The sequence below is a fragment of the Cyprinus carpio genome, chromosome A15, assembly GCF_018340385.1.
Source record: "Cyprinus carpio isolate SPL01 chromosome A15, ASM1834038v1, whole genome shotgun sequence".
NCBI lineage: Eukaryota > Metazoa > Chordata > Actinopteri > Cypriniformes > Cyprinidae > Cyprinus > Cyprinus carpio.
In genome coordinates, this window is record NC_056586.1 from 12,485,811 (window position 1) to 12,513,213 (window position 27,403).

Below are 27,403 nucleotides of genomic sequence, written 5' to 3' on the forward strand. Positions count from 1 at the left end.
TTATATGAAAAACACATGTGGCTCAGTCTGTCTGACCTTTCATTGACTTCCATTTTGATTCCAGTGTCAACCGCCCTGGACTTATTGAGCATTTCCTGTTTGAGAGCAATGGGGAAAAACATTAGAGGAGTAGATTGGAGCGCTTAATGTTTTATTAAGCATCTGTCTGTAGGACAGGGAGAGCAGGGAGCCGTCTGATTACCTCAATCCTGGCGGCGGCTGACTCCACAGCTGCCGATGTGGCTGACATCTCCTGCTCCACCAGATCTCCCAGCTCCCCTTGCTGTAGTTCCAGACCCCGAGGACGCAACTTCTGCTCAGAGAAAACAAAATAGCATACTACATCTATTTCTGCATTATGTAATATGAATACACATGGAATACCTGGATGATACATTCTGAATGCTAAAATGTGCAGCATATAACCAGAGCACACTCAATGCAATATGCTTGACCTTCCATCTGCAGCATAGCGAATAATCATCTGTGATTTTAAAATCTCTTTCTTGACTCTTAATTGATCCGAGTGCCAAATATTAAGACATATTAGACATGACTTTCTATTTCTGATGGGAAAAAATTATCTGAATACAAGTTGTAAGTTTTTAAACCCCTCCTTCTTGACTCATTTGATCAGATGGCAACTTGGTGAATTAAGTATGTGATGTAGCACACTATTCTCACTGATGTTTATTATTGTATAATGTTGTTAGCTAAAACTGTTACAAATTGTTTTCGTTAACTGAAATCACATAAAATATTAAAATAAAATAAAAATGTACAATTAGATGAAAAACTTAGAAATGTTGCATTGGCTAGTAACTATAATAATTTAAAAGCACTAAAATTACTATCAAAATTAAGAAATATTTAAAATTAAGGATAAAAAAAACAATAAAAATGCATACAAAAGCATATAAAATTACTAAAACTAAAATTAAAAAAGAAAACTGAAAATATAAAAATCAAAAACTGGTAACACTTTATTTTACAGTGTCCTTGTTAGAAGCAACATGTACTCACTATAGTAATAACAATAAATTATGCATAATTACATGCAACTAACCATAAATCAAACCCTAATCCTTATCCAAATCATATAGTGAGATAAATGTAATAAATTAATGTCTCAGAATATAAACGTATAATTACACTGCAACACGGACACTGCAAAATAAAAAAAGTGTCCCCTAAAAGCCAATTCACAATATGAATAAATACTATAATAATACATAAATAATACTAAAATAACACGAGGTAGTACACAGAATATAACATACAGTATGCAGTAAACATTAAACAAGCATTTTATTTTAGTTATGGCATAATTTAAATGACTCGGTAAGAAATAATAATTCCAATAATAATAAAAAAAGATTCCCTCCGCCAATTACATGCTGTTTTTTTCAATGCACTGTGTTACTATACTAAAACAAGGACTGTCTCCCAGTGGCTCTCTCACCTCGCCCAAGGCCATCACGGTATCCAGTGCCGCCCTCAGCCGGCTGCAGTCTGCCGTCCCCACAGACTCCTGCTCCTTGAGCTGGCAGAGCAACGCCAGGGCCTCCGCGCCACACGCCTTCACGTAGTCTGCCAATGCTGCCCACACACAGATAAAGACAAAGACAGAAAGTGGAGGGCAGTCAGACGAGCCATCTGTCACCTGCAGACACTCCACATACGCTCGGACAGACACACATTTCCTGCCATGTACGGCTGTGACGTGATCACTCTTGTGCATGGGAACCACACATTAGCAGTTTTGAGTTACGTCAAGTTCCTTTAAAGCAGCTCTACTGAAAACATTAGACCTCCAGCGACGGAGTTATTAACAGAACCGCAGTGACACTATTGAGCTTCCTGATGTATGGAGACCAACTCAAACAGAAAGTCATATTCTTGGACGTCTCTCTTTATGTGGTGCTGTAAAATATTCTGCAGTTTAATAATAGAAATGACATTTATGCTGCATATATCAAATAATAGATAGTTCTGGTTCTGGATGCTGATTGGTCGATACAGTGTCAATTCATGGGTCTTTCAGGAAGTATTTACATAGAGGTGCATCAGCTGTGCTGATATGATTACATAAGCTCTTTTTAATATGTATACTGACGTCTTGTGCTCACCGTCAGCTTGCTCCACCGGCACCATGTGGGAGGTGGCGCTGCCCTGCATGATGACATCGCCCACCAGGTGAGCGAACTGAGTCACCGCCCGCACCAGTCCAGACACATCTACCACACACATAACAGGGAAATCAGTGAGAAACATATGAGTGCCTCTCATCTCAATAGACTGAGTGTCAACAAAAGTGATGAAATGAAGTCTGCATGCATTCATGGTGAATCATTTTTGGTAATGGGTTTTTAAAAAGTACATCCTTAGGTGACTTGTGTGTGTGTTTTTAACTTGTGCATTTTGAGTGAAGAACAGTGATGGAATAAGATAAGTTTTCAATAGTGTTAAAGTAACTCAGCTGCCTTTAGAATTGTGTAGATTTGACTCAGTACTGAGTTCTGACATTTAGCAGAGTAGCATGACAAATCACTACACTATGGATGTGTCACAATGTATTGTGCAGCCTTACTAGCAAGCGAGCCAAAGAAACAGCCTGACCGTGTTCCCCCTTTGTCTCAAAATTCAAATTTGAATCAGATATGGATTTAATGTTTCAGTTTCAAAAAAAATAAAAAAATAAAATGAATCAGATATGTTTTTTATTTTTTTTTTTTTGAGAAAATTTTTTTTTTTTTTTTTTTTGATGTGTGTGTTATATATATATATATATATATTGTTTTTATATTTTTTTTTATTTATATTTTTGTTAAATAAAGCATTTGTGATTTTGAAATATAATTTTGTTTATATTTTTTTTTATTGTTTTTGTTTAAAAAAAAATGTTCTCTTTATGCAGCTTCAATGAAGCGAACTAGTTTTTCAAGAGAGTAACTTTGCTGTTCTTTAACTACTTTAAATGACGTGTAACTTGTATCTTGTAAAGCTACAGTTTCAAAGTAACTTTCACAACACTGCTGGAGTCAATGGTCCATTCATGAATGCTAGTTGAGAGGGGAAATGAGTGTGTGTGTAACATGTAATTCACCTGTGTTATCTGATACAAAGCCGTCTCTGGCCGACTGCAGCCTCTCCACGCAGTCCAGAGCCACCTGGCACCTGGACACCAGGTAATCTACACACACAAGAAGGTCTTTTAATATTTATTACGCTCTCGTAGGGCAATCCCTGCTGTGTGTGGTGCAATCAGTGGGAGGGTTCAGGGTCATTTGAGCTGGTCACTGACCGGCTGAACTGGTGCAGCTTATGTGTGCGGGGTCCTCTAGCTGATTCAGGCAGTCCTGTACGATCCTTCCCGCCTCCTCCAGAGCTGCTCGCAGAGCCGCCCAGCGCAGAGAGACCAACTCGCTCTCCAGAGACTGCTCACGACTCTCCTACAGATAGAGAGACAATGAAAACAGGCATTTTAAACTCCATGTTTGTCATATTTACAGTGTTTTTCTTCTGGTATAATGAATTTGAATGCATACAAAGCCACTATTGTAACAGGACAAATACAATCAATAGTAAACACAGATTATTTCACCTTCTCATTGAGTTGGTTCTGCAGGGCCTCAGTAGCTTTCACACCACTCTCCCTCTCATTGGACAGACTGCTCTGCACACGCTCTAACTCCACCCCCAAACTGGCCAGCTCCGCCTCCTTCTGAGATACAGTCTCCATAAGCCCCGCCTTCTCAGCCTCTAGAGCAGACAGCCGAGTACCTAGCTGCTCGTTCGTCTATACGAAGAGAGTGAATAAAGTTGTCAATTACAAGATTTAATGTGACATTTTACTGAAAACAAAAATCAACGAGTAGATTGATTATAGTTGTTATTTACGAAGAGAGTGTTTAAAGTTTTAATGTGATATTTTAATTAAAATGAAAATCTAAAAATAAAAGCTAATTAAAAATATTTGTAAATACTATAATAGTATATAAATAATACTAAAATAAAAAAAAGAGAACAAGGGTTAGAAATGAAAAAAGTCAGAGATACTGAAAACAGAAGTGTTAGGGACTGTTTTACACAGAATGCATCTTTGCATCTAAAAACGCGAGACGCAGTGCTCAGGAACGGTTTTTAAAAAAGCGCAGTGCAGAATTCTGCCTCAATCATGTTGCTGTAAAATAAAACTGTTGCAATGCCAACTTGGTATAGTAAACAGAGCCTCACAACACTTGCCCCACGTGGGATCTTCTGATTGGTCCACTGTTTTGGAACCGACATTGATGAGCTGCACTTCATGTAAAAGTTGAAATTCTTTTTGACACGGCGTATTAATAACACGGCGCACATGTGCAAGACGTTGCAAAAAATGAGATGCTGCAAAAGGTTCGAGATACAAATCTGTCATGGCCATACCATTACAGCACTGCATTGCTGACATAATTGCATAGGCCAACCAAGCTCACCCTGGGTCCCTCAACAAAACCCAACAGGAATTTTGGATTTTTGCAAAAAATAAGGTCTGCGACCAACAAAATTTTATGAATCATACATATTTTGTTCATCAAGATAAACTCCACAAATTAACACAACTATTAGGAATTTTGAAGCCTAGATATAATCTCCAGAAGTAAAAAGTTAAACGCAAAATATAAACAAACTACACCATGGTGACAAGATTTTCATTCACATCATTCACCATTAAACAATTTTGTTTGCCATGATTATATTTAATTAGAGCCCAACCGATAAGGGTTTTTTGGGGCCGATACCAATACAGATATTAGGGAGTACAAAAAGGCCGATATCGATATATCAGCCGATATTCTTTGTGTATATTATAGTACAGTACCAGACAAAGGTTTGGACACTTTTCTATTCGTGTCCAAACATTTGACTGGTACTATACATAGAATACAGTATATACATAAACAGAATATATTTATTTATATACATAAACATTTTTTGCAATGATCACTCAAATGTGGTGATCAAACACTTATAATGACGTAACAGAGTAATGGAGGTAGGGCATTTAACAATAAACTTTATCCAAAATGGATCTGACATCAGTGCACTGAACAGTAAAGTTGAAGTTTATTCAACTTCGGGATCGCTAGATCAGTTAGCGATGGACTGCAAATTTAACCACCCGTAACTCCCGAACCCCGGGGGCTATCGTCGCAGGGGTGGTCTCATTTGAAAGAAGGCCTCTAGACGTACACTTAAGGGTTCCTTGAGTAGAAGGAATCCCACGAATTTGGTGTGGATTTGCCGCGCCATTACGGAGATATGGCCATTTCAATGGTTTTCCACAGACTTAAGCTTTAAAGCATTTCATCCAGGTCGCCAGTAGCAAACAATGGAGCATGCTCTGATGGACAAACAAAGTAATTACACATTTTCAAGCATTTTATCTGCATTATATGTTCTGTAAAAAAAAATTCATATTGGCGGCATATCTGCGGCATATTTGCCGATACCGATATATCGGTGACAGGCTTATATCGGCCGATAATATTTTTTCAAGACAAGTAAAAGCATTTAAAATATCTTGAGCTTGTGTTAACCACAGACTACAGAATTAACCACATTAACCACAGAAGTTTCAGGCATTTAACCAAAAACCCACTGACTTGAAGTGCTAAACTGCTACTTCGTTTCCGGGTTTTGACCTAAAAAAATACATCATCCCTGCAGCACTCTATAAAGCTTATTAAAAGTGAAACTGATACACTCATGCTATAGATGTTAACCGTGTCAGTGTTTTAAGAAAACAGATGCCTTGAGCTGAGTCAGCTGCTAGAGGCAGCAGTGGAGGTGCTGCAGCAGGTGTGCAGGTGACAGAAGGAAGTGGGATGGAGGGGGAGGCGGGGGGACATATCATCTCACACATGCAGTCTGGACACATTAACTCAGGTAATTCAGCACCCCACAGAATCACCGTGTCCACCTGCGCTAGACTAACCGCAGAGACAGTGATACATGAAACCTGTGCTGGGCTGAGAGCTGAACAGGGATGTATGGAAGAGGGTTAAAATTTGACATTTCTTTAAAGGAGTCATGAACTGAGAAATGAAACTTTCCCCTTCATCTTTTGACATGTAAGAGTTTTTTGTACTACAAAAACATCTTCTAAGTTTCAGTACTCAAAACTTCCATGTCAGTCCAAAAACAGCTTGTATTGAAACCAAGCTGCCAAAACAGCAATTTGTTTCATATTTCATCTCAATATGATGTCATAGTGTGACAAAAGAACACCTCTGAAGAAGATCAATGCTTACGTCAACATTACTGCCTTTTTAGCTCCGCCAACCAATTCACGCACATAGGAGGAGGCAAGTAAATATGAGACAGATGCAAACACAAGATTACTCAAGCAAGAAAATGATAGAGACTCATCCATGCATTACAAGAATCTGAATAACAAGCTGGCTAATAAGAGGTCTGTAAACTGGGTCTGTACAGTATATAAGGTGTTTATTGTGTTTGAAATGGTTTCTTGGCATTGCTCAAGGATCTGATAATGTCACAAGTGTGATTAACTGTTTTTACCATGTGTCTCTATTGCTCTGTCTGTTACAGATTGTTTGATATGTTTAATCAAAATTATTCATTTTGTTTTCAGAGTACATCACAGCAGTGTCCATCATTATAAGTTGACTTCAGAGAACATTATAAAATTGAAAAAATGCAGTTCATGACCCCTTTATACAGTATAAGGACAAAGAATGGAGATGGATTCATGACAGAGGTGAAGAGGAAGAGAATGATGGGTAGAGGGTGAGGTCCCACCTGTTGGGAGGAGGTGACGGTACTCTTCAGGGTCTCTAGTTCAGATCTGCTGGACATGAGCTCGGCTTGTAGAGCTTGAAGCTGCTCTAACTGAGTCTTCTCCTACTCGTGTACATACATGAGGATAGGGAAGTGTAAGACAAGCATACTAAGGTTACATCAGGCAGAGGGAGTGTGTGTGCGTGTGTGTGCGCACGCATGTGGTTTGTGTCCAACCTGCTGACTGGTAGCATCCTGAGCGGCTTTCAATCTGTCCTGCATCTCTTTTTTCACATTCTCCACCTCGTCCTGGGCGGCACGGGCCACCGTCATCTGACGCGTCACCTCAGCATTCTGAGAAACACATAGACATGTACAGTTTAGCACAGAGCCAAGACTCTTGGCTGACCCAGTTCTTTTCCCAAGGACGTGGCACCCACTGTCGGATGTCTCTGCGGTGGGATCAGAGCATGTGGCTGTATGGCAGTGAGTGTAATGACAGCCTCTAAGCATGGCAGAGGACCAGAGTGCCAAGTTTCATCTGTGTAAGAAATAGAGCAGAGTCTGCAGGAAAAAAAGTCTGCTGAAGAAGCTAAACCACCTGCAGGTATACTGAGAGGCCTGACACTGGAGCTCAAGTAAGCAGTATATATTGTGCACACCGTGTCTGTGCAGTATGCAAACTTCTCCATCTACTATCTACATGGAAAACACAGAATACCGACTGCATTTGCCAAAACAAGCATGCTGTGTGAGATACTGTATCCCACAACCCAACATGCTTTACCTTCCATTTCCAGCGTGAAGGAAATGTGCAATAAAATATATATTATATATATATATATATATATATATATATATGAAATGATATATATATATATATATATATATATATATATATATATATATATATATATATATAGAGAGAGAGAGAGAGAGAGAGAGAGAGAGAGAGAGAGAGAGAGAGAGAGAGAGAGAGAGAGTTTTCCTGTCCCTTCCCTTTTTAATTTATACTTTTATTTGACAAGGATGCATTAAATTAATAAAAAATTATGGTAAAGACATTTATTTTAAATAAATGCTGTTCTTTTGAACTTTCTGTTAAAGAATTAACAGAACAGGAAAAAAATATAACCATTACCTAATTAATTAACTATATTTACACAAAAATATTAAGACAATTCACCTTCCTCAGCAGGTCAGCATGGCTCTGGACCAGCTCTGTGTATTTCTCCTTTAATTTGGTGTAGCGTTGCTCATTAGCTTGTGCTTTTCCTACAAAAAACACACAACCAAAATATCTGCATTAAGTATCAAAAAACCCAAGTCTTGATATGCCTCAGACCCTGCTCTCTGCATCACGGAACAGTTAGCACCACTGAGAGCCTCAGCACAGGCCTGCATGCTGGTGAATTGGACTGTATGGTTTATAAGCATTTGATTAGAGGCTGCAGTGAACTGGAGTCCCTTCTGGCTGTGTTCCTCAGCTCCAAAGAGTAAACAGACTGTCTAATGAGTATCCATTACTGTCCTGCATCTGTACTGACTCTGCACAGCCCTTTAAAGGCATAGTTCACCCAAAAATGAAAATTCTGTCATCATTTTTAAGTTGTTCCAAACCTGCATGAGTCTTCTGTTATTTTGAAGAATGTTGGTAACCAAACAGTTGACGGTAGCCATTGACTTCTGCAGTATAGAAAAATAATACTATGGAAGTCAATGGCTACCAGTATCTGTTTGATCACCAACATTCTTTAAAATATCTTCTTTTGTGTTACACAGATAAAATAAAACGTGAGGGCAAGTAAATTATGACAGAATTATTATTTTAAGGTGAACTATCCCTTTAATATCCTGGCTATAACACTGTATTTAAGCCATTATGTATGCTGATTTATGAAAGGATAACTGATGTTCCAAAAAAAGCAATAGTTTGGGGTGAACCACTGAGTGTAAATAAACCAAAAAGGAAGAAAAGCCTGTTGTTTTTTTTTTTATTTGCGAAAGAGGAACAGGTTGGTCCAACCTGTTTACAGCTTTCAGCTTTCAGTCCAAGTTCTCTAAACATTAGCAGGGTCGTGAAAATGTAATATAATAATTGAAATAAAAAAGAAGTAGATTTGTACTCTGAAAATATGGTAAATTGCTTAAACAACAAACTCTTACTCTCGATTTCGCTCAGGCTGCGCTGCTCTTTCTCGGTGTCTTCTTTGACCCTGCGCAGGTCGTCTAGCTCCACCCTCAGGAACTCGCTCTCACCCAACGCCTGCTGCTTCAGGTGAGTCTGCTCCGCAAGCTCCGCCTCCAGCTCGTTTACACGCCCCCGTAGCGCTTGACACAGACGGCCACTCTGAGAAAAACCAAAGATCTATTAGTGGCATATGGCTTTCATTTTCACTTCTCTTCCACTCTACATGACCCTTCAAAATGTACTCCAGTAAAATATTTTAAAAGAAGTCTCTTATCAAAAATACAGTATAAACTATTGTTAATCGTAACTGTTAAAAATAATAACTAAAATATTTTGAAATATTATTACAATTTAAAATAATTGTTTTCTATTTTAATATATTTTAAAATGTAATCTATCCCTTTGACGGCAAAGCTGAAATTTCAGCATCATTACTTCTTCAGTGTCACATGATCCTTCAGAAAACATTCTAATCTGCTGATATGATGCTCTAGAAACATTTCTTATTATTATCAATGTTGAAAACAGTTATATTTTGGTGGATACCATGATTCTTTCTTAAAAAAATGTTAAAGAACAGCATTTATTTGTAACATTACAAATGTATTTACTTTTGATCAATTTAATGCATCTTTACTGAATAAAAATATGAATTTCTTAAAAAAAAAATTCTGATTCCAAACAGATTTGACCTCCTCTCATCTCCCACTCTTTACCTCCAATCTGAAGGACTCCAGCTCCTCTTTCACGGCCTGCAGCTCCGCTGTGAGCTGCTCAATCAAACGGTCTCTGAGAAGAGAGATTCATATTCATGAGTCCTGTGTCATAATTTGTTCTAATAAACTCAAAGAGCGTCCTATAACTTATTAATTATATTCTCCAACAGTATCTCCAAGTCTTACTTCTCATCTTTGCGCATTCCGTTCTGACTGTTGAAGTTGAATGGGTCTGTAGCGGCCGAGGTGCCGAAGAGATCGTCAAATTTGGTGTCCACAGTACTCTAATGGAGAAAAAAATCCCTGTCTTTAGGAAACTCAAGATAAAAGGAAAGTATACAGACAAATTTGGATAGTGAGATTTTGTGTGGTACCGGTAAAGGAGGGATGTCCGTGTCCACCAGGTCTTCTGTCTCTACTACATGTTCACTCTCAGGGGATGAAGACTCCACCGGAATCACCACCACTGGACTGATGTGCTCGGAGAGGGCTGACGCCCGCAGGAAGTTTGGCGGATTCTGAAGAGAGATGTGAAGAAAGGGAACTACTGAAATTTGTTTTCACACAGGTTTCCAAAACTATTTCCCTTGTATTTTGACATGTCTTGAGTATTCTATAGTCTTTGGTTGAGCTAATGTCACAATGTTGTAAACATGATGGTCAAACAAATGAAAAAATAGCTCGCTGTGCCTCTAATGTTAATTTAAAATATAAGAAATGTCATGAAAATGGAAGAAAAATGCTGTTTTATAGGGCAGCCTGCAATATTTTCTTGGAGTCCAGTTGAAAATCCTACTGCTAGAAAACTAAGCAGGCAGATATGTAAATGAGTTACATAATTTCTTTCCACTAGCTGCATTTTTGGACTCAGGTCAGGCAGGAATCTGTTTGGTTTGCAGGAGTCTCACCTCAGGAAGTTGTGGGATCTGAATCAGTCTCTTGAAATACTGCAGGTTACTGGAGCGATAGAACAGACTCTTCAGCCTGGAAAGAGAGAGGCACGGAGCGAAAAGAAAAGATAGAGAGAGTGAGAAATACAAAATAATAAAAATAGTGTCAGTCTGCGTGACTCATGGTAACTGTTCTGACTGGATACTGACTGACAGACTCACTTCTTAAACTGCTCCTGGAAGCGATCCCTGTGGCCCTGCAGAGTATCTGCTGGCAGACCTGGAAGATACGAGAGGACTGAGCACACTATTTTTAGCTCTATTTTTATTACATTTCATTATAATATCCAAAGGAACAATGCCAAATACAGAACAATGACACAACAACTTTCTACCAGAATACATCATTAAAAAAAAAAAAAAAAAAATTATATATATTTTTAAATATTAATATTAGTGCTGTCAAAATTAGCGTTAACGCATGCAATTATTTTTTACAGTTTAACGCGTTAAAAATATTTAACGCAATTAACGCAGGGGCGGAGCTAGGGTTGGCCACCCCACTCACAACTGCTGCCTCGGTCTCTATTTCTTGAGAAGAATTGTGTTTATTAAGACGCAGAACGTCTTTACGACCACATCAAACAGGAGGCTTTTCAGACGCGCAATCCAACTTTGCATCAGTGTCAGGAAAAGCTACATGTGATGAGGAGCTTCAGTAGAACAACAGTGAACTGTGGTCAGATGAGATGCTGTCAGGTCATATGTCAGTAAAAACTAGTTTTCCTGTCCTGACAGCCGGTATACTGTGCTCGTAGCATGTACTCTTCAATTTCACACACAAATATGGTGGTGCGCTGTATTTTATTTCATATTAAAGTGCAAAAGAAACTACGAGCATGCAATGTCATAGTTATGTCGTCAGTTAAGTCATGAAGTTACCAAAAAAGGAGATTAAAGCTGCCTTAAAACTATGCATGCATGCAAGTATTTGTTATATATGAGTCACATTTAAGAACATGTCTCTGAATTGCAGTGGTTTTCAAAAATGTCCTGGAGCAGCCCAGCCCTGTCTCCCTCATCTAACACACCCGATTCAACTCGTCAGCTCATCATAGAGACTTTAAGAACTGAAGAGAGTCAAAAAAGTAAAGAGTTGTGAGAAAATATGATGCACATCAGATCTGCATCATGTTCAGCAGCAGAATCTCTTAAAGTAGCCAAAATAACCTAATAACCAAAAGATTCATGTATATTTCATGAAGAAAAGGATTCATGTATATTTAATTTAGAATTTAGTGTTTGATAACTTTATTCAAATTCCTACTTGCTGAAGGGCACAGGTAAATATGACATTTATTAGTCTAATAAATGTTCAAATTGATAGCTCTCAATTATACTGTAATGCTGAATGGCTATAAACAATGGTTAAATATTAGAAAATGGAAAAAAAGCAGTTTCATAGAGACATCAGTAGTATTGGTATCAGTGATACTCACCTTCAGAGATGCCATTAAACAATATTAAAAATTATTATTATTATTATTAATATAAATTATGTTGTTTGCAATATGAAAGTATATTTAAAAACTTTAATGTTAGGTGGGATTAATAATGATTAATTTCAGAAAAAAAAAGATTGTGTGATTTATTAGTTAATATTTTTAATTGACTGACAGCACTAATTAATATTAATATAAGTCATATGAATTCTGATATGACTGTTCAGCCTGAGGTCGCATTGCATCTGATTTAGTATCACATACGTTAGTGTCCCAAATCAAAAAAAAAAAAAAAAAAAAAAAAAAAAAAAAAAAGGTTTTGTTTTATGCTGGTCACACTTTTATGAACAGAAAAAAGCAGATTTGGTCCACTTTCCTCTGCAGTCTGAATGTAGCCTTTGATATTCCTTTGTGTGTGAGAGAGATGTGATTTATGAACTCACAGGAGTGGAGTTTGAAGAGCAGTTTGACAGTGTAGTCGTACAAATGACTAGAGTCCAGAATGACCTGGATAAGAGGGGCCAGACGACACTGACCCGCTGCTGTCACCGACACGGAGCGAGACATATCCAACGAGCTGAACACTGTGAAGAAAGAAACATCAAATAAAGCCATCATTTCATACAGAAGTATCACACAAGTATCTTTCTCGCACACTCTAATACAAAATTATAAACTATTATTATAAATTGTGCATATAAATTATTAATATTAACCATTTATAATAATAATAATAATAATAATAATAATAAATTATTATAAAAAGTTGTGTGTAAATGTTATAATATGCATATATTATTTTACAATAATGTATATCTCTTTTTTGGACATTTTGTTTCCTTTAGATTTTATATATATCCTTATATATATTATATATATATATATATATATATATATATATATATATATATATATATATATATATATATATTATTAGTTATGCAGAACTTTAAGGCTTAATATAAATTTAAACGGATGAGTTATAAAAAAAAAATTCAACCCCCTCACAGTTGCCATGAAGAGCAAAATTAGGCCAATATAGACCAAATAAAAAATTTTAACCAGGCTGTAAAGATGTTTTTTTCTGCTGTAAAGTTGGGCATTTTAAAATGGGGAATCTATGGGACTGACTCCCTTTTGCAGCCAGCCTCTAGCGGCCAGTTGTTGCATTGCAGTTTAAGTCACTTCCGTGTTGGCTTCACGAGAGAGAGCGGGAGGTTGCTGCTTGAACTTGCTGCTTTGGCAGGGGCAGGGCAGTACTGAAACAACATCTAAGCTGTTCGCCAATCACAATGCACTGGGACAGCTAACCAATCACAACACAGTTCGTTTTTCGGAAGGCAGGCCTTCATCAAACCCAGAACTAATCGAGCTGTTTGTGCCAGGCTGGGGAGAAAGGTATGTTAATAATATAAATTATGTGAAAAATAATGCATCTTTCGAACCACCAAGCATGAGAGCATGTTCTAGTTCACCCCTTTAAATATGTGTTTATCACACCACAGAAAAATGTGTTGTTGTTAACAACCCAGCCAAATATGACTGGTAAAAAAACACATGTTTTATTGCCAAGTAAATATAATGTGTTATAATATTGTTAAAATAAGCAGTATTCTCTGCTCCCAGATGCTGGGGGTGTGTCTGCTGAAACCACACCCACTCACGGGAAAGCTGCCACCTCTCTCAACTGTCAAATACTGCTACAACCTGAATGGATGCTCTCTCTAGCAGCTTAATTTAAATAGACCGAGCTTTTTTGTAAATTATCGCCACCAGGTAATATCCATATACGTGACAGGTATAGCTAGTCTGTAGTAACTAACGGTAATGACAGTATCTCGCGACTGAGCGGGCGAACCACTGATGCTTATGCGCTCTAGTTACTAGGTATGTTTGACTTGAAGCAGCGCTGCACAAACCGATCGTGCATGACATCAAAGTACCGCCAGAGTGATTTGAAAGCATAAGGAACCATCTGCTCTCTAGAGCTCTCACGGTTCTTTGATGTACTACAATGATCCATCTGCACATCGCTGCTTCAAGTCCAACACACCTCTTTATAGTGTTAGGAGAGGGGCCATGCTCAGTGGCTCCAGTGTGTCACTGAGACATGATTTCAGCCCGCCCAAAAAATCCTGACCACAAAAATGGGGAAAACTATTGAACGGTCTAACTCCACAATTCAGTTCTACATTGTTCAGTCTTTGTAACGCGTTTCAGCAATACATTTCAAACATTTATAATGCGTTTAGAAAAAAACTCTCTGAATAGCCTTTACACATATATACTTCTTTATATGCTTTTGTTGTAAATAATATTTTCCCTACTAGCTAAAAACATTTGTTTAAAATACTCAGCCTCAACTCTCAATTGGCAAGTTGTTTTCTTTTATTTTATGAATCCTTCTTTCATGCTATTCCCTTCACATGCTGTTTTTCTCAATCAATCCCTTTCATTGCCCATTTCCTCATTCACATTCATCCCCACACTCCCTCCCTCCCTCCGTCCGTCCATCTCTCTGGTGATCAGTGATGCAGGCTCCTGTGAGACCCCATCTTTTCAGCACACAGAGAGGTGTGGTTTCCTGTGCCAGGGAGCTGCGTTTCAGCCAACAACACTCGCATTAACTTCTCCCTAATGCTTTCAGCACAGGCACACTGAGATCTATCTGTGCTCCAGCTAGATTTCACTGCCTTTTTCAGCAGAAGTATCTATCCTCATAGAGGTGTCAGCTGTTTATTTTTTTTTACTCTAGAATACACATTAGCATTTCTATACAGCGACCTGAAGTTTAAAAAATTACACATTTTATTGACATTACACAAAAAGAGTCTTGAAAAAGAGATTTTAGCCTTTCTCTATTCAAGTAGATTGAAGCTGTATTTGTCTGCATACTATCTACTTAGAGAACAGCTTAAAATGGACTTTTCTGGGGTCTCAAACACCTGCACTCCACTTTAAACTTACCGCCCAAGAAAAGGTTCAGCTCACAATCCAAGTAATCAAACATCTCCACTGTCAGCTGGAAGCTACATGTGTTGAGAGAAGAGAAAACATGATTAAGTCACATCCCACGAACACACAGAGCAATTTTGGAGCTTTATTTAATAAAAAAAAGACTGAACACCACAAAGCTTGTGAGAAACAAAGCAATACTTACAAATTATTGACGTCGTTCTCACCCGCCTCATCAAGCTGTCTGTTTGACATCTGAAGGTTGCCTGGGAAACGAGGATTCTGGAAAAGCAAGTGGGGTAAATGTTATTTTTGTGAGAGTCTGACAGCATAGCCTTTTAAAATACCCATGAAATGGCTTGACAAATGTAATTTTCTTTCTAGGAATTGACGCATTTCATATTGACACAGGAAGCTGGGGCAAAAAAATAAAAAATTGTGTATATATATATATATATATATATATATATATATATATATACATATACACAAATTGTTTTATTGAATTATTATTTATAATTATATTATCATAATATTATTATATACTATGTTTACTATCAATCAATCAATTTATAAAATAATATATTTATTTTAAAAACATGAAAAAACTAATGTATCTTTAATAAAATACATTTTCATATTATTATTATACAATCAATTATTTTTATATATTTCACATAATATATATATAAATAATAGATGCAAATTGGTCATTATGTCATTATTTAAATGTCATAATTATATACAAAAATATATTATTTTTTATTATTTAATGTGTTTGAATTTTTGTTCGTTTTTTTTATTTTCCAAATTTTGGGGGGGATTAACAAACCCCAATTAATTGTCATGGGGTCACAAAATAACTGAATAAAGACTGGAAAAGTCTGGGAATTAAGATCCGAGGGGGAGAGTTAGAAGATGGATGTTCTGCTGAAACCTCCTTCATGGCTTCAGTCACTCACTTTGATGTGAAACTCCATTTTGGTTATGAGCAGTTTGAGGTAGATGCTGCACAACTTGCCGTATCCTTCACTCAAATGACCCTGAGAAGAGAGAGAGGAGCGTGAGGGCAAGAAAAACACTCAACGCTTCAAAAGGCAATTATGTCGTTGCCCTTCCATAGCAGCAGTAGCAGCTAATGAGGCCTCGTCTCATTCTCAGCTGATCAGCTCACTTCACAGTCCAAAGTGTGAGTCACTGAGGGCAGATTAAGGTCATGTTTGGTGTTTGCTAACATGTCTGGTGTACACACATAATAGAACCAGCTGCAAGTCAAGTTAATGATCTTATTCTTTCACTTCCTGTTCCCTTCACCACTTACTGTGACAAATGTTTCTTTTGAGTTTAATCCTGCAGCACGCTCTCAGCAAATACTCGGAGGGTCTTTCCAGTAAACAAAAGTTCAACATGTTCCATCGGACCCTTCCTGTTTGCTAGTGATACACAGTTAATCGTAAACCGCATTAGAAACACTTGCATTGCTGACAATAACGCTAAAGTCAACATGAAACAGCATTCACAACTTACTGTATTAGGGCTACTCGATCAATCTAAATATATCTGAAATCAAAATATGGTTTAGTGTGATTATCAAAGTGCAAAGGCTGTGATTTAATTAATGCATATACAGAGCGTGTTTCAGAGCTCTGTATGTTCTTCTACACGTGAGCAGCTCGTGATCCAGTGTTCTCACGCTCTCAGATCAGCTCGGTTTACAGTAAATTCTGCTCCATATAATCTCATCTCTGCATCTGCTCTGAGTTTCGGATGCTTATAACATGCATTCAGAAACTTAAAATGCGCCAATCATCTTCTCAAACTTGAAAAATGAGAAGCGTTAATAAACCAACTATTATCAAATAAAGACAAGCTATAAAGACTTCCAGGGATTTTCCACCAAAATAAAAGTTTGCAGGTAAAAAGTTTGGAAATAAAAAAGGCGGTCATAAATAATTTGCATTGTTGCATAATAATGTTGCATTTGTATAATAAAATAAAAATATTATTATTAATACATGATTTTTCTTATATATCCAGTTTGCTTATTTGATGGTGAAATATTACAATAATAAGATTCCTTATTTTGTTTAGTAACAACAACAATTTTTTTTACTGTTACTATTATCAGCATATTGATATATAATCACAAAATATTCTGCTAAACTGTGCATTCCTGCAAAGCAAACATATCATAAAAAACACATTTAATAATGTATTTTTTTGATATGTAAGAAAAACAATAAAAAAAAACTTTTACACAATTTTTTTTTTGTTTTAGATGTGTTATTATATGAATCAATTTTTCAATAATTTATTTATTTATGATATTTAAGACAACATTAGTTCACCACTGTGCTAAACATCAAATAGAAGTTCTAGATAAAAATCCCAAAATAATAAAAACATCCAACGAAACACACTTCATAAGAGCATTTCATGAGATTTCAGGGATGTCTGACTGCTACACTCATAACAAGCAGAGCTCTGTAAGCATCCTCCAGAGTGACAAACACACGCTCACGTCATCGTCAGCTAATTACAGATCATCTCTGCGCTGAGGTTAGTGTGTCTGACTCATACACAGAACGCCAAGCTATTCAGTTGTCAGTCAGCAGTAACGAAATGGCTTGCTGACTGACACACTGACAGTTTCCACAATGAGACGAAAACTCAAGGGAACTCGACAGGGCCTCATTCGATACGACAGAGCGTTATATTGAGCAAGCCTCAGTTTTAGTGGGAAATCATTAAAACCAGCAGCAGCAACTCGTGTTCACATGCTTACCCACATCCTGCTCATGTCGTTCAGGTCAGCCTTGTGCCGCATGGAGTCCTTAATGACCTGAGGTGACCGAGAGACAGAGGAAGCGTTAAGACAGCTTTCTAGATACCTCTAATTCTCTCTTTTAAACCTCATAAAATAAAAAGACCTCATTTTACCCTCAAATTAGCTCAAATAAAATACATACCTCATATTACCCTTTGTATTGAATTTGTATTGAATTTACATAAAATAAAATACAATTTAAAGAGATATCCAAAGAGCAAGGTGTTTTATGGCCAATATTTAATACAGTTTAAGCATTGCACACACAAATATTGGGTAAAGCCTCTTTTTAATCAAGCGGAATTATTTTTATTAATAATTTTCTGTATGAAAGGAAATATCAGAATGTATTTTGGGACCGACCACTCTGCATAGGTTATATACAGTAACAGCACATTGCCAAAAAAGGGTCTTAGATGGCCGCATAATGTTGCTGCTAATCTTTTTGAACAGATTTTGGGTCAGGATTGAGCATATGGCACCTCAAAATGCTGTCGAAGTAGACAGCTGATTAAGTTTTTGGAACAGGGCTTGTGAGAGTTAATGTGAGTTGCTCAATATGGATCACACACACACATTATGTGTTGCTGATGCATACTGCGTTTACTCTTATGTGTTGCTGATGCGCTGAATTTCAAAGGGAGTGAGAAATACGAATTAATCAAAGGGAGAAGCAGATATCAAGAAACTAAGCGCTTGAGAGAAAGTGAGAGTGAGGTGGAATTAGATGTTTAAGACAGCAGCTTGTGGAAGACGTGGCAAAATTTCCAGCAGAGCACTGCATTGCTGGAAAGGGGAAGGCGGTTGACAGCAAGCCAGAAGGTGTGAGCCCCCTTCTCATGATGTGTGCCCAATATGCACGGTGAAGACCCCAGTCAAGGACAAAACTGAGGGGTGTGCGATTTAAAGTTTGCACCTCTGAGATTTCCGCATTTTAATCCAGATACTCCAGACACCTGAACCAGCCTTCTGGGAGGAGGACTAACCAAACCACATCATTTAAATGAATATTAAGTACTGGAGCAAAGAAACACTGATGTGCAGCTACATGGAGTTACATATATATTTATCTTAAAATGAACTGGGTATCTCATATATAAACCCAATAGCCAATACATGATACAATTAATTGCATATATTATGACACAATTAAATTTATACTATAATACAAGCACAGTTATGGGGTGATGCTGATGAAGTCATCATGGCCATATATCGGCAGATTAATGTCTGGTATATGGGAACTTAGTATCTGAGGTATCAAAAATGCAACAAAGTTTTTCTCTCCAAAACTATGGCATTCAATGACCAGAATAAATTGAAACCATGGTTATTTGGTTATTTAGTGATGCCGATGATATCAAGTAGATATGATTTTTGTCTATTTTGAGGTTATTGGGTGATGCCAAATGCTTATAAGATAAGCATCATAATTCCTTTTTAACTCCACATTCCTTCGCATTTCTCTTTCGGGGCGACACAAACAAAAGGATATTCCTAGCATGCTTCTCTTTGACGGCAACCTCCTGTGTGTTGATGGCTTTGTTGATGCTCACTGCCTGTGGAAAAGGGAGAGAGAAGAAGATTAATTTTTTGGGCCCTTCGTTCAGCCTTTCTAGTGAGGTTAAAGACTAGAAACCAGCTCATTGCAGAAGAGTCTTTCTGTGTGCTGAGGCAAACAGTGAGTTTTAGTGTTTCACTGGAGCCTTACTGAGCAACTTTAACCACCGCTGTGCAACCACCACTGAATACTAATGAAGCTGAGCTCAAGGAGTGTTTGACAGCCAGCATGACCTAAAACACTATTAGCGCTTGGGCTACATCCTCCTAATAGTTTATGATTCATCTCTCAACCATGTTCATACTGACAATGTTGAGAGCTCTGAAGCAGAACAAATTTGTGAGAAACATCGAAAAAGCATAAGCCATATGTTTTCTTTCCTGTTTCTGCCACAGATCCCAAACCGCCATCAGTTCTAGGTACCTTCACAATGTAAACAGTGTTCCTGTTTAAACAGCCATCACATTTTCTGCACAGTCAGCTGAATGTAATGAACCCTTATTCGCCCATCAGATAATGCACATGGTTGCATGAGCCAGTTAAGGTGCGGCAGGGCACTCAAGCATCTCAGTTTTAGGCGGCTACTTCTAGATGTCCAAAAACTTTTTTATTTAGAGAAACAAATGCTTTAGTTCTAAAAAACTAGTTTACAACACCAGTGCATTTCCGATGCTAAAAGCCAAATTCTGATGCCATTGCACATATATGTCATAAAGCAGACAATCCCATGATGCAACTGCAAAGAACTATGCGCAAGATGGCATACAAGTCAAGCTAAATGAGTATTATAAATATTTTTGGTAACACTTTACAATAAGGTTTAATTTGTTAACATCACTAGTTAACTACACAAGTTAATATTATCACTATAAAAAAATACAATATCACAATAACTAGAAAATGTCCATAGGTTTTATTAATCTAAATGTTAATATCAGCATTTAATAATACATTTTTGACTACTTTTTAACTAATATTTGCATGTGTCATGTATTTTCTATGCTTAGAACAGCACTCGAGCTGTTAGCGATATGCTAAACTACAATACAGTTCAAAAGTCTGGTGTTAGTAAGAATATTTTTCCTTGAAAGAAATGAATACTTTTATTCACCAAGGACACATTAAATTGATCAAAATTCCACTTTAGACCAAATATAAATCTGAAACGTTTTGTTGAAGAGGCAAGAAATTCTGGCAAGGATGCTGAGAGAATGCTGTTGTAGTGTGTATAAAGGTGGCATCGTATAAACACAGAGTTCAGTCTTTGTCCCTGTGCGGCTTCTGCTGGCAGACACACTGTTAAAGGTGACAAGGCAGGGCTTAGTTTAGACAGAATGGATCTGTGGGATGAGCGTCTCAATGAGTCACAGCGGTGATCTCAAACATGAGGACAAAGATAAAGAAAAAACAGCAGTTTTGAAAAATCCATCCAGGTTTCTCATGGTCTTCTCTTCCGCTAAAAACAGCACCGGTCCTTGAGAAGTCTGTTTCTTCCATCCCTCACCAACAACCAATGAAGCATTCTGTGCTAACATATGACTAAAACCGTCCATGATCCATCAAGTCTATACAAAGATCATCAGTAGAAATGACGTCAACAAATTTCCATCAAAACAGAGGAAATGAAAACCTTTAAAAATGAAGGAGTAGATAAACATAGCAGGAGTCTAAGAGATCGGGATGCTGGTGTGAGGAGAGATCTGACCTAATTTGTCCACACTAGGACTTTGTCGTCTGTGTGAATGAGTTTTGCCAGCTGCCCAGGCCTTTTGGCACTGGTGTGTGAATTTACTGGCATCCCGGCCCATTATCTCTCTCTCTAGCACAGGCAGATGATAAGATGAAGTGATAACCACTTATTAAAGTAAGGAGAGAGAAATAAGCTGGGAAAGATTACAAGCAGAGATGAACATAATGTCATCACATACTTAACCCTGTAAAGCCTGACATATGTAACTCAATTTCCTACTTCTGCATTTCAAAGAAAGCTCTCCAAACAGTCTGTTATGCCACAAGTAGTTTATTCAATCTCTCGCCTACAGCAATATCAACCCATTAGACACTTAATTACTGTGGCACTTTTTCTATATTGAGCTGACGCAAACTTGTTAAGCACAGCCTATGTGACGGATGATCTGCAAACATCTGCGTCATGTTGTACAGAACTGCTAAATACACAATATCAATCAAATCAATGGGAGACAGGAGTAATGCACTACAGGGATATTAAGGCCAGCTCTCCTCAAGTGACCCATCTGCCTGGAGAGGAGACTGTAAGGAAATAGCTCTCCTCATATTGAGGTTTATACTTTAACCCATGATGCTCCACAGTTACATGTGCTGGGAAGCTATAGAAATAATTAGTGGACAGCTAGTTGCAACTGAACTATTTTATTTGGGGGTGGGTGACTGTATGCTTGAATGGGGATGAATAGAAAATAAACACTTTCACTTTTGATAACAGATCACTCTAAATTGTAATGTAGACACGTGTTTTTTTCTGTAAAGGTGCTTTGAAACAATGTGTATTGTGAAAAGTGCCATATAAATAAATCTGAATTGAATAGAATTTTTTAAATTCTGTAAAGCTGCTTTGCAACAACGTGTATTGTTTCAGTGTTAGCATGTACCAATATACAATGTGTCTTCCCGAGGGAAATAGAAATACCTTAACAGAAGAACTTCAAGTTATTGGTTTGGCTTCAAATAAACTACAAAAACACCTCCAAAGCAAAAAAAAAAAAAAAAGATACATGCATAAACATATTCAAAATAATAAATAAACAGATAAAGAGACTACAGTAGCAATAATAGAAATAAAAATAATACCAATTATAAATAATTAATAATAATGTTGGTGATTAGGTTATACACAAAGTTTTAGCAATCAAAACCTACAGAAAGGCACATTAAAATATTTCCCGTACATAAATCTATCATCAAAAGATTCCAGCCTAAAGTGGAGACTGATACATGTCTTAAATCTAGTTTTAAAAAATAATTTCCCTTGATACATTCCTCCTTGAGTTGAGTGTACGATTTAATTATTATTTTCAAAAAGGTTTTTAAATGTACACTACATTTCAAAAGTTTGGGTTCAAAAGTTTTGAACAAATTCATATTTTTTAATGCAAGAATGCATGAAAACTTATCAAAAATGACAGACAGACATTTACAGTGTCACTAAAGATTTGCATTTCAAATAAATGCTCTTCTATTAAAAGAATCCTGAAATGTATCACCATTTCCACAAAAATAATAAGTACCAAAAGTGTTTTCAACATTGATAATAACAAATCAGCATATCAGAATGATTTATGAAGGATCGTGTGACACTGCAAATATCACAAATTATTCATTTTTGGGGAGTCTTGCCACATGATATTTTACAATCTAAATTAACCTTAACTTACAATAAAATACTCAAATTCTGTTATTTGTTTAAGAAATGTACTAATTTGTTCAGCAGGGATCTTAAGGACGTCATTTCCTTTTTTGTTTTCATTTGGCGGTCAAAAGTTTTTTATATAGGCTATTACTCATGTTTTAAAGAATCTGCTTCACTGCTTTTTAAGAAACAATAATAAAACGTATAACAAACCTATTACTAATAATATTGATTCATAAGCATAACATTAGCATTTTAAGTAATTTAATCCTTTAAATGGGGCTCATTTCTCACCCTGACATTTGTGGGAAGAAATATCCAAATTCATCTGAATTCTGAAATGACCACTAAATATGAAATATAAAACTTAACAATAAATAATGAATCAATCTGAACAAAAATGATGTCATTGACACATCCAGTCAAATCCTGCTGCTTGAGGTGAGACGATCATCTAAATGTGGGAACGTCCATATGGTCTCGTCTCACAGGGGTCTTCTGATGTCTCTTCTTGATCTTCCCATCTCGGATCATCCCGTCCTGCCCACATCCGGCTGACTGAAGAATGCAGACTCTACCCACAGTCCTCTACAGGGCACCGTGGCCAACACAAACAACTTTCCCAGCTTCTGGTTTTGGGTAAACTCACTACTTTGAGGTGGTTCAGAGAATAGGCTAGGAATAGGATCACTTGCAGAAGCACTGCTGATAGTGAGCAATGAATGAGGCCTTGGTCTGAGGTTTCTCTTAAGCATATTCTGACTAAGGCATGGGTGTAAAACTAAAGTTGAAACAACTAAAAATAGCCCTTGACTTCCTGAGGTGGGTCTCTGTTCACATAGGTAGGTCTGAACACCCTGAAAATACCAAAAACTCTCTCACACCCTCCAAGAACAAACACAGACGTCTCTTTTCTTGATGCTCACACTTAGCCGCTTGTGTTTTTCCAGCTAACACGGTCTTCTGCAAACCACTCCACCTCTCTTAAAGGTCACAACAGTGAAAGGCAACAGTGTACTGTTCCTTTTTAAAGACAGTTTTTTTAATTTTACTCATGTATGACTCAAACTTCCTCTTTCAGGGAACATTCAGTCAACATCTAGTTAGGGCTCTGGAGTGGAAAAAACAACAACCACCACCATGCCATGACATCACCGTGAAAGTTTTAATTAAAAAGCAATACCTGGCCAGCAGAATTGATTTACTGGTCTATTTTTTTTATATGAGGGTATTTTTTTCTATATTTTCACTCTGACCTAATACAGCTTCTAATTACAACATCAAATGCAAACGTATCCTCTATTATCGACACACACAGGTAATTCACACACACTTAATATCTCCCTCTCTAATAACTGCATTTGTCTGCATTAACTGCTGGCTCAAGCCTCCGTCACGAGCTCTAAAATTACATTTTGGAATTAGCAAATGAGGCTTGAGATGAGATGCATAAGAAATTAGTCATACATGCACGGACAAAAACCTGACAAACGTCTAGAAATGTAACGTCTGAACAATGTCTTGAGGTGTGGTAACTGTAGTGTAAGCGAAATAATTGACTTCAGGCTGTTGAATTATTGAAAAATAATGGGTGTGCTTCACATCATGGCTGCATTACCACCTAGGGTGTGCATTATATTTCTAATATTTCAATGCACATCATCAATTATTCCTTAAAAAATTTGTAACATAATAAATGCAATGCAACAATTCAACAATACTCATCTTTGAGACAGCAGTTACAGATTCAGTGCAACACCTGCAGAAACACTAAACCAGAGGTGCACAAACCTTTGACTAAATACAAAAAAATCAAACCTGACTGACAGCCATGGTCTAAAAGTAAATGTTGTCCACCCAATTGTGTGTTAAAATTTATATTTTTAATGTTTTACGAGCTTGCTAACAATATCAACATCAAATCCTCTCAATCAAACCCAGAAGGCACAGATCAAAACTAAGCACTGCTCCTGCTTCAGTCCAAATTATATCAATCATTGACCTTCCATAAAGCTTGATTTAGCCTTGTGGTCTGCACAAACTGTCCCCACTCAAGTAAAGACACGTTTTCATGCCATTGTCAAACAGAGCATGACATGAAGTATTTGAGAACCAGCAGATTTCACACACAGAATGTTGATAGCGGACGGAAAGTCAAAGCAAAGAGAAGGATGCAGTGATTCAAGTCAAAACAGTGAATCGTCTGTCCAAAAACAATATAGACAAAGTCTTGGATCTCACAAGACCCTAAAGAGCCACCCAAGAGTCAAAATCCAACATGCAAATCCACACTTTAAGTGTTGTGACCCTAAACCCCAGAGTTTGCATTAACTGCACATTTAAAGTGACAGTCCACCCTTAAAAAAAAAAAAAAAACATTAAAGAGCTGTCATTGTTTACACACCCTAATAAGCCTATACGACTTACTTTCTTCTGCAAAACACAAAAGGTGATGTCAGGAATGATATTATTAAGGTCTCAGTCACCATTCACGAGTATTTTCTCACGATACAATGAAAGTGAATGGTGACTCATTCTGGCTAGCGTCTGCTCTTGTAATGCAAAGAAGAAATATTGTGTAAAGTTAGGAAGTAAACAGCGGGTAAATAATAACAGAACGTCTATACTGTCCATTTAAGTTGATTAAAACAGTTCGCGCGTTCCCGTTGTTTAAACGTTTAGACATTAGCGGTCAATTTAAACGGACTCTCCCACCACCAAGGAATATGCTTACATTAGCACACTGGCTGTGACTTCCTAAAATCCGGGAATGTTGTGGGAAAAGCCTACTTGAGCAGCCCAAACAATCTAATACTCGCTAAACAACCCCGTGAACGGGCAAGCGTCGGTCCCTCTCCACCCCCCAAACCGTGTGGATGCACGAACACCCGCTAAACGGCAACACTTCGTCGATCACCTACCATTTTATTCGAGTCCATCGTTCAGAAGGTGTTACGGACGCGAGGGTGAACCGGTTCCCAGCTCGGGAGTCAAAAGCAGATCCGCGGAGGGAGCTGGAACGGCCCGTTAACTCAACATGTGTCCGGTTCAGTATCGAACAGCCCCTCTCTCCTTTCTCCTATTCCCCCCCTCGATTGGCAGATGGCTCGACTCTCAAGAACGCTCTGGAAAAGCCTCTGCCTGAAGAGAGTTTGTCATAATCGTTTTATGGAAGCGCTTAAGACTAAATATTATGTGACAGGTACCGAATGTAACGCTAGAGGAGGAGTCCTTGAATTCGTGCACTGATGTCATTTGCAACAGCTTTGGACTTAAAAGGATAAAAAGGAGAGCGAGGGGAATTCTGTCAAACGTTACATCACTAAAAAAAAAAAAAAAAAAAAAAAAGAAACAAGTGGAAATGTTTGTATCGCAGGGCCGGTGCAACACATAGTGAGACAGCATGAATGCTTCTGAAGAAAACCCAAACTGCACTGAAACTATGCTGCAATGGTGCAAAAGATGACAGATTTACGGATGCATCATCTAGAGCGGTTTTCCTACTAAAGGAGTCGATATATGTAGGTTAACCATCAATATGCAGAATATAAGACGTGATTGATGGATGACATTCCAGTTAAATCCTCTTTAAATACGTGTGCAGTGTTGGTGAATGGCGCCCTCATCTGATTGTTTTTGATGTTGAGGTGAAGCAGCGTGAGAACGAGCAGCTCCATACATTAATAAACCAACAGGTGCTCGTGTGTGACAAAAACTGTTAATGTAAATTCTGTTCAAACTAAATGCAGTGCAGTTTTGTTTCTTTTATTTATGATCATGGCACAGGATCGAATGTTCCCATGGCTCTTTTATATTAAACTGAACTGAAATTGAATTAAATATGATTTAATGTTTAAAAAAAGTACATGTAAAACAATACAAAAAAATCATCAGAATACAACACCGATGTATCATACACTACCATTCGAAAGTTTGAGGTCAGTAAGATTTATTTTTTTAAGAAATGAATTTTTTCATATTCAAGGATGTATTAAATTGATCAAAAGTGCCAGTAAAGACATTAAATAAATGCTGTTCCTTTGGACTTTCTATTCATCAAAGAATCCTGAATATAAATCTCACAAAATGTTTCCACAAAAATATTAAGCAGCGCAACTGTTTGCAACATTTATAACAAGAAATGTTTCTTGAGCAGCGAATCATTCAGCGTATTAGAATGATTTCTGAAGAATCATGTGACACTGAAAACCCAGAGTAATGATGTTGAAAATTCAGTTTTGCATCAAAGGAATAAATTACATTTTAAAATATATTCAAATAGAAAACAGTTATTTGAAATTGTAGTAATATTACACAATATAACTGTGTTTGTTGTATTTTTTCGATTGAATAAATGCAGCCTTGGTGAGCAGAAGAGATCTTTCAAAAATATAAAAAATCTTACCAACCCCAAAGTTTTGAACGGTAGTGTATATCCATATTTTATGCTTAAATATGCAATTAATTGCATCCAAAATAAGTTTTTGTTTACATAATATATGTGTGTGTTTGTATATATATATATAAAACCCCAAAGTTTTGAACGGTAATATATATATATATATATAAGAAAAATATATATTAAAGAAA

General features: G+C 37.2%; 1 protein-coding gene across 1 annotated transcript in view; it reads right to left on the reverse strand.

Moving 5' to 3' along the window:
• The window catches only part of LOC109065241 (huntingtin-interacting protein 1-like), a 42,232-nt gene that overhangs the window by 3,830 nt on the left and 10,999 nt on the right, over nt 1–27,403 (reverse strand). The window contains exons 2-24 of the mRNA XM_042771058.1: nt 19,360–19,423; nt 18,603–18,726; nt 17,823–17,916; nt 16,000–16,080; nt 15,243–15,319; nt 15,050–15,111; nt 12,526–12,666; nt 10,803–10,860; nt 10,599–10,674; nt 10,065–10,208; nt 9,877–9,974; nt 9,691–9,763; nt 8,950–9,133; nt 7,970–8,058; nt 7,021–7,137; nt 6,805–6,906; nt 3,605–3,799; nt 3,305–3,452; nt 3,107–3,193; nt 2,130–2,237; nt 1,463–1,599; nt 203–313; nt 37–95 (exon numbers count right to left, since the gene is read on the reverse strand). Coding sequence (XP_042626992.1) covers nt 37–95; nt 203–313; nt 1,463–1,599; nt 2,130–2,237; nt 3,107–3,193; nt 3,305–3,452; nt 3,605–3,799; nt 6,805–6,906; nt 7,021–7,137; nt 7,970–8,058; nt 8,950–9,133; nt 9,691–9,763; nt 9,877–9,974; nt 10,065–10,208; nt 10,599–10,674; nt 10,803–10,860; nt 12,526–12,666; nt 15,050–15,111; nt 15,243–15,319; nt 16,000–16,080; nt 17,823–17,916; nt 18,603–18,726; nt 19,360–19,423 — 2,429 coding nt within the window. The remainder of the gene's footprint in view (nt 1–36; nt 96–202; nt 314–1,462; nt 1,600–2,129; nt 2,238–3,106; nt 3,194–3,304; nt 3,453–3,604; nt 3,800–6,804; nt 6,907–7,020; nt 7,138–7,969; nt 8,059–8,949; nt 9,134–9,690; nt 9,764–9,876; nt 9,975–10,064; nt 10,209–10,598; nt 10,675–10,802; nt 10,861–12,525; nt 12,667–15,049; nt 15,112–15,242; nt 15,320–15,999; nt 16,081–17,822; nt 17,917–18,602; nt 18,727–19,359; nt 19,424–27,403) is intronic.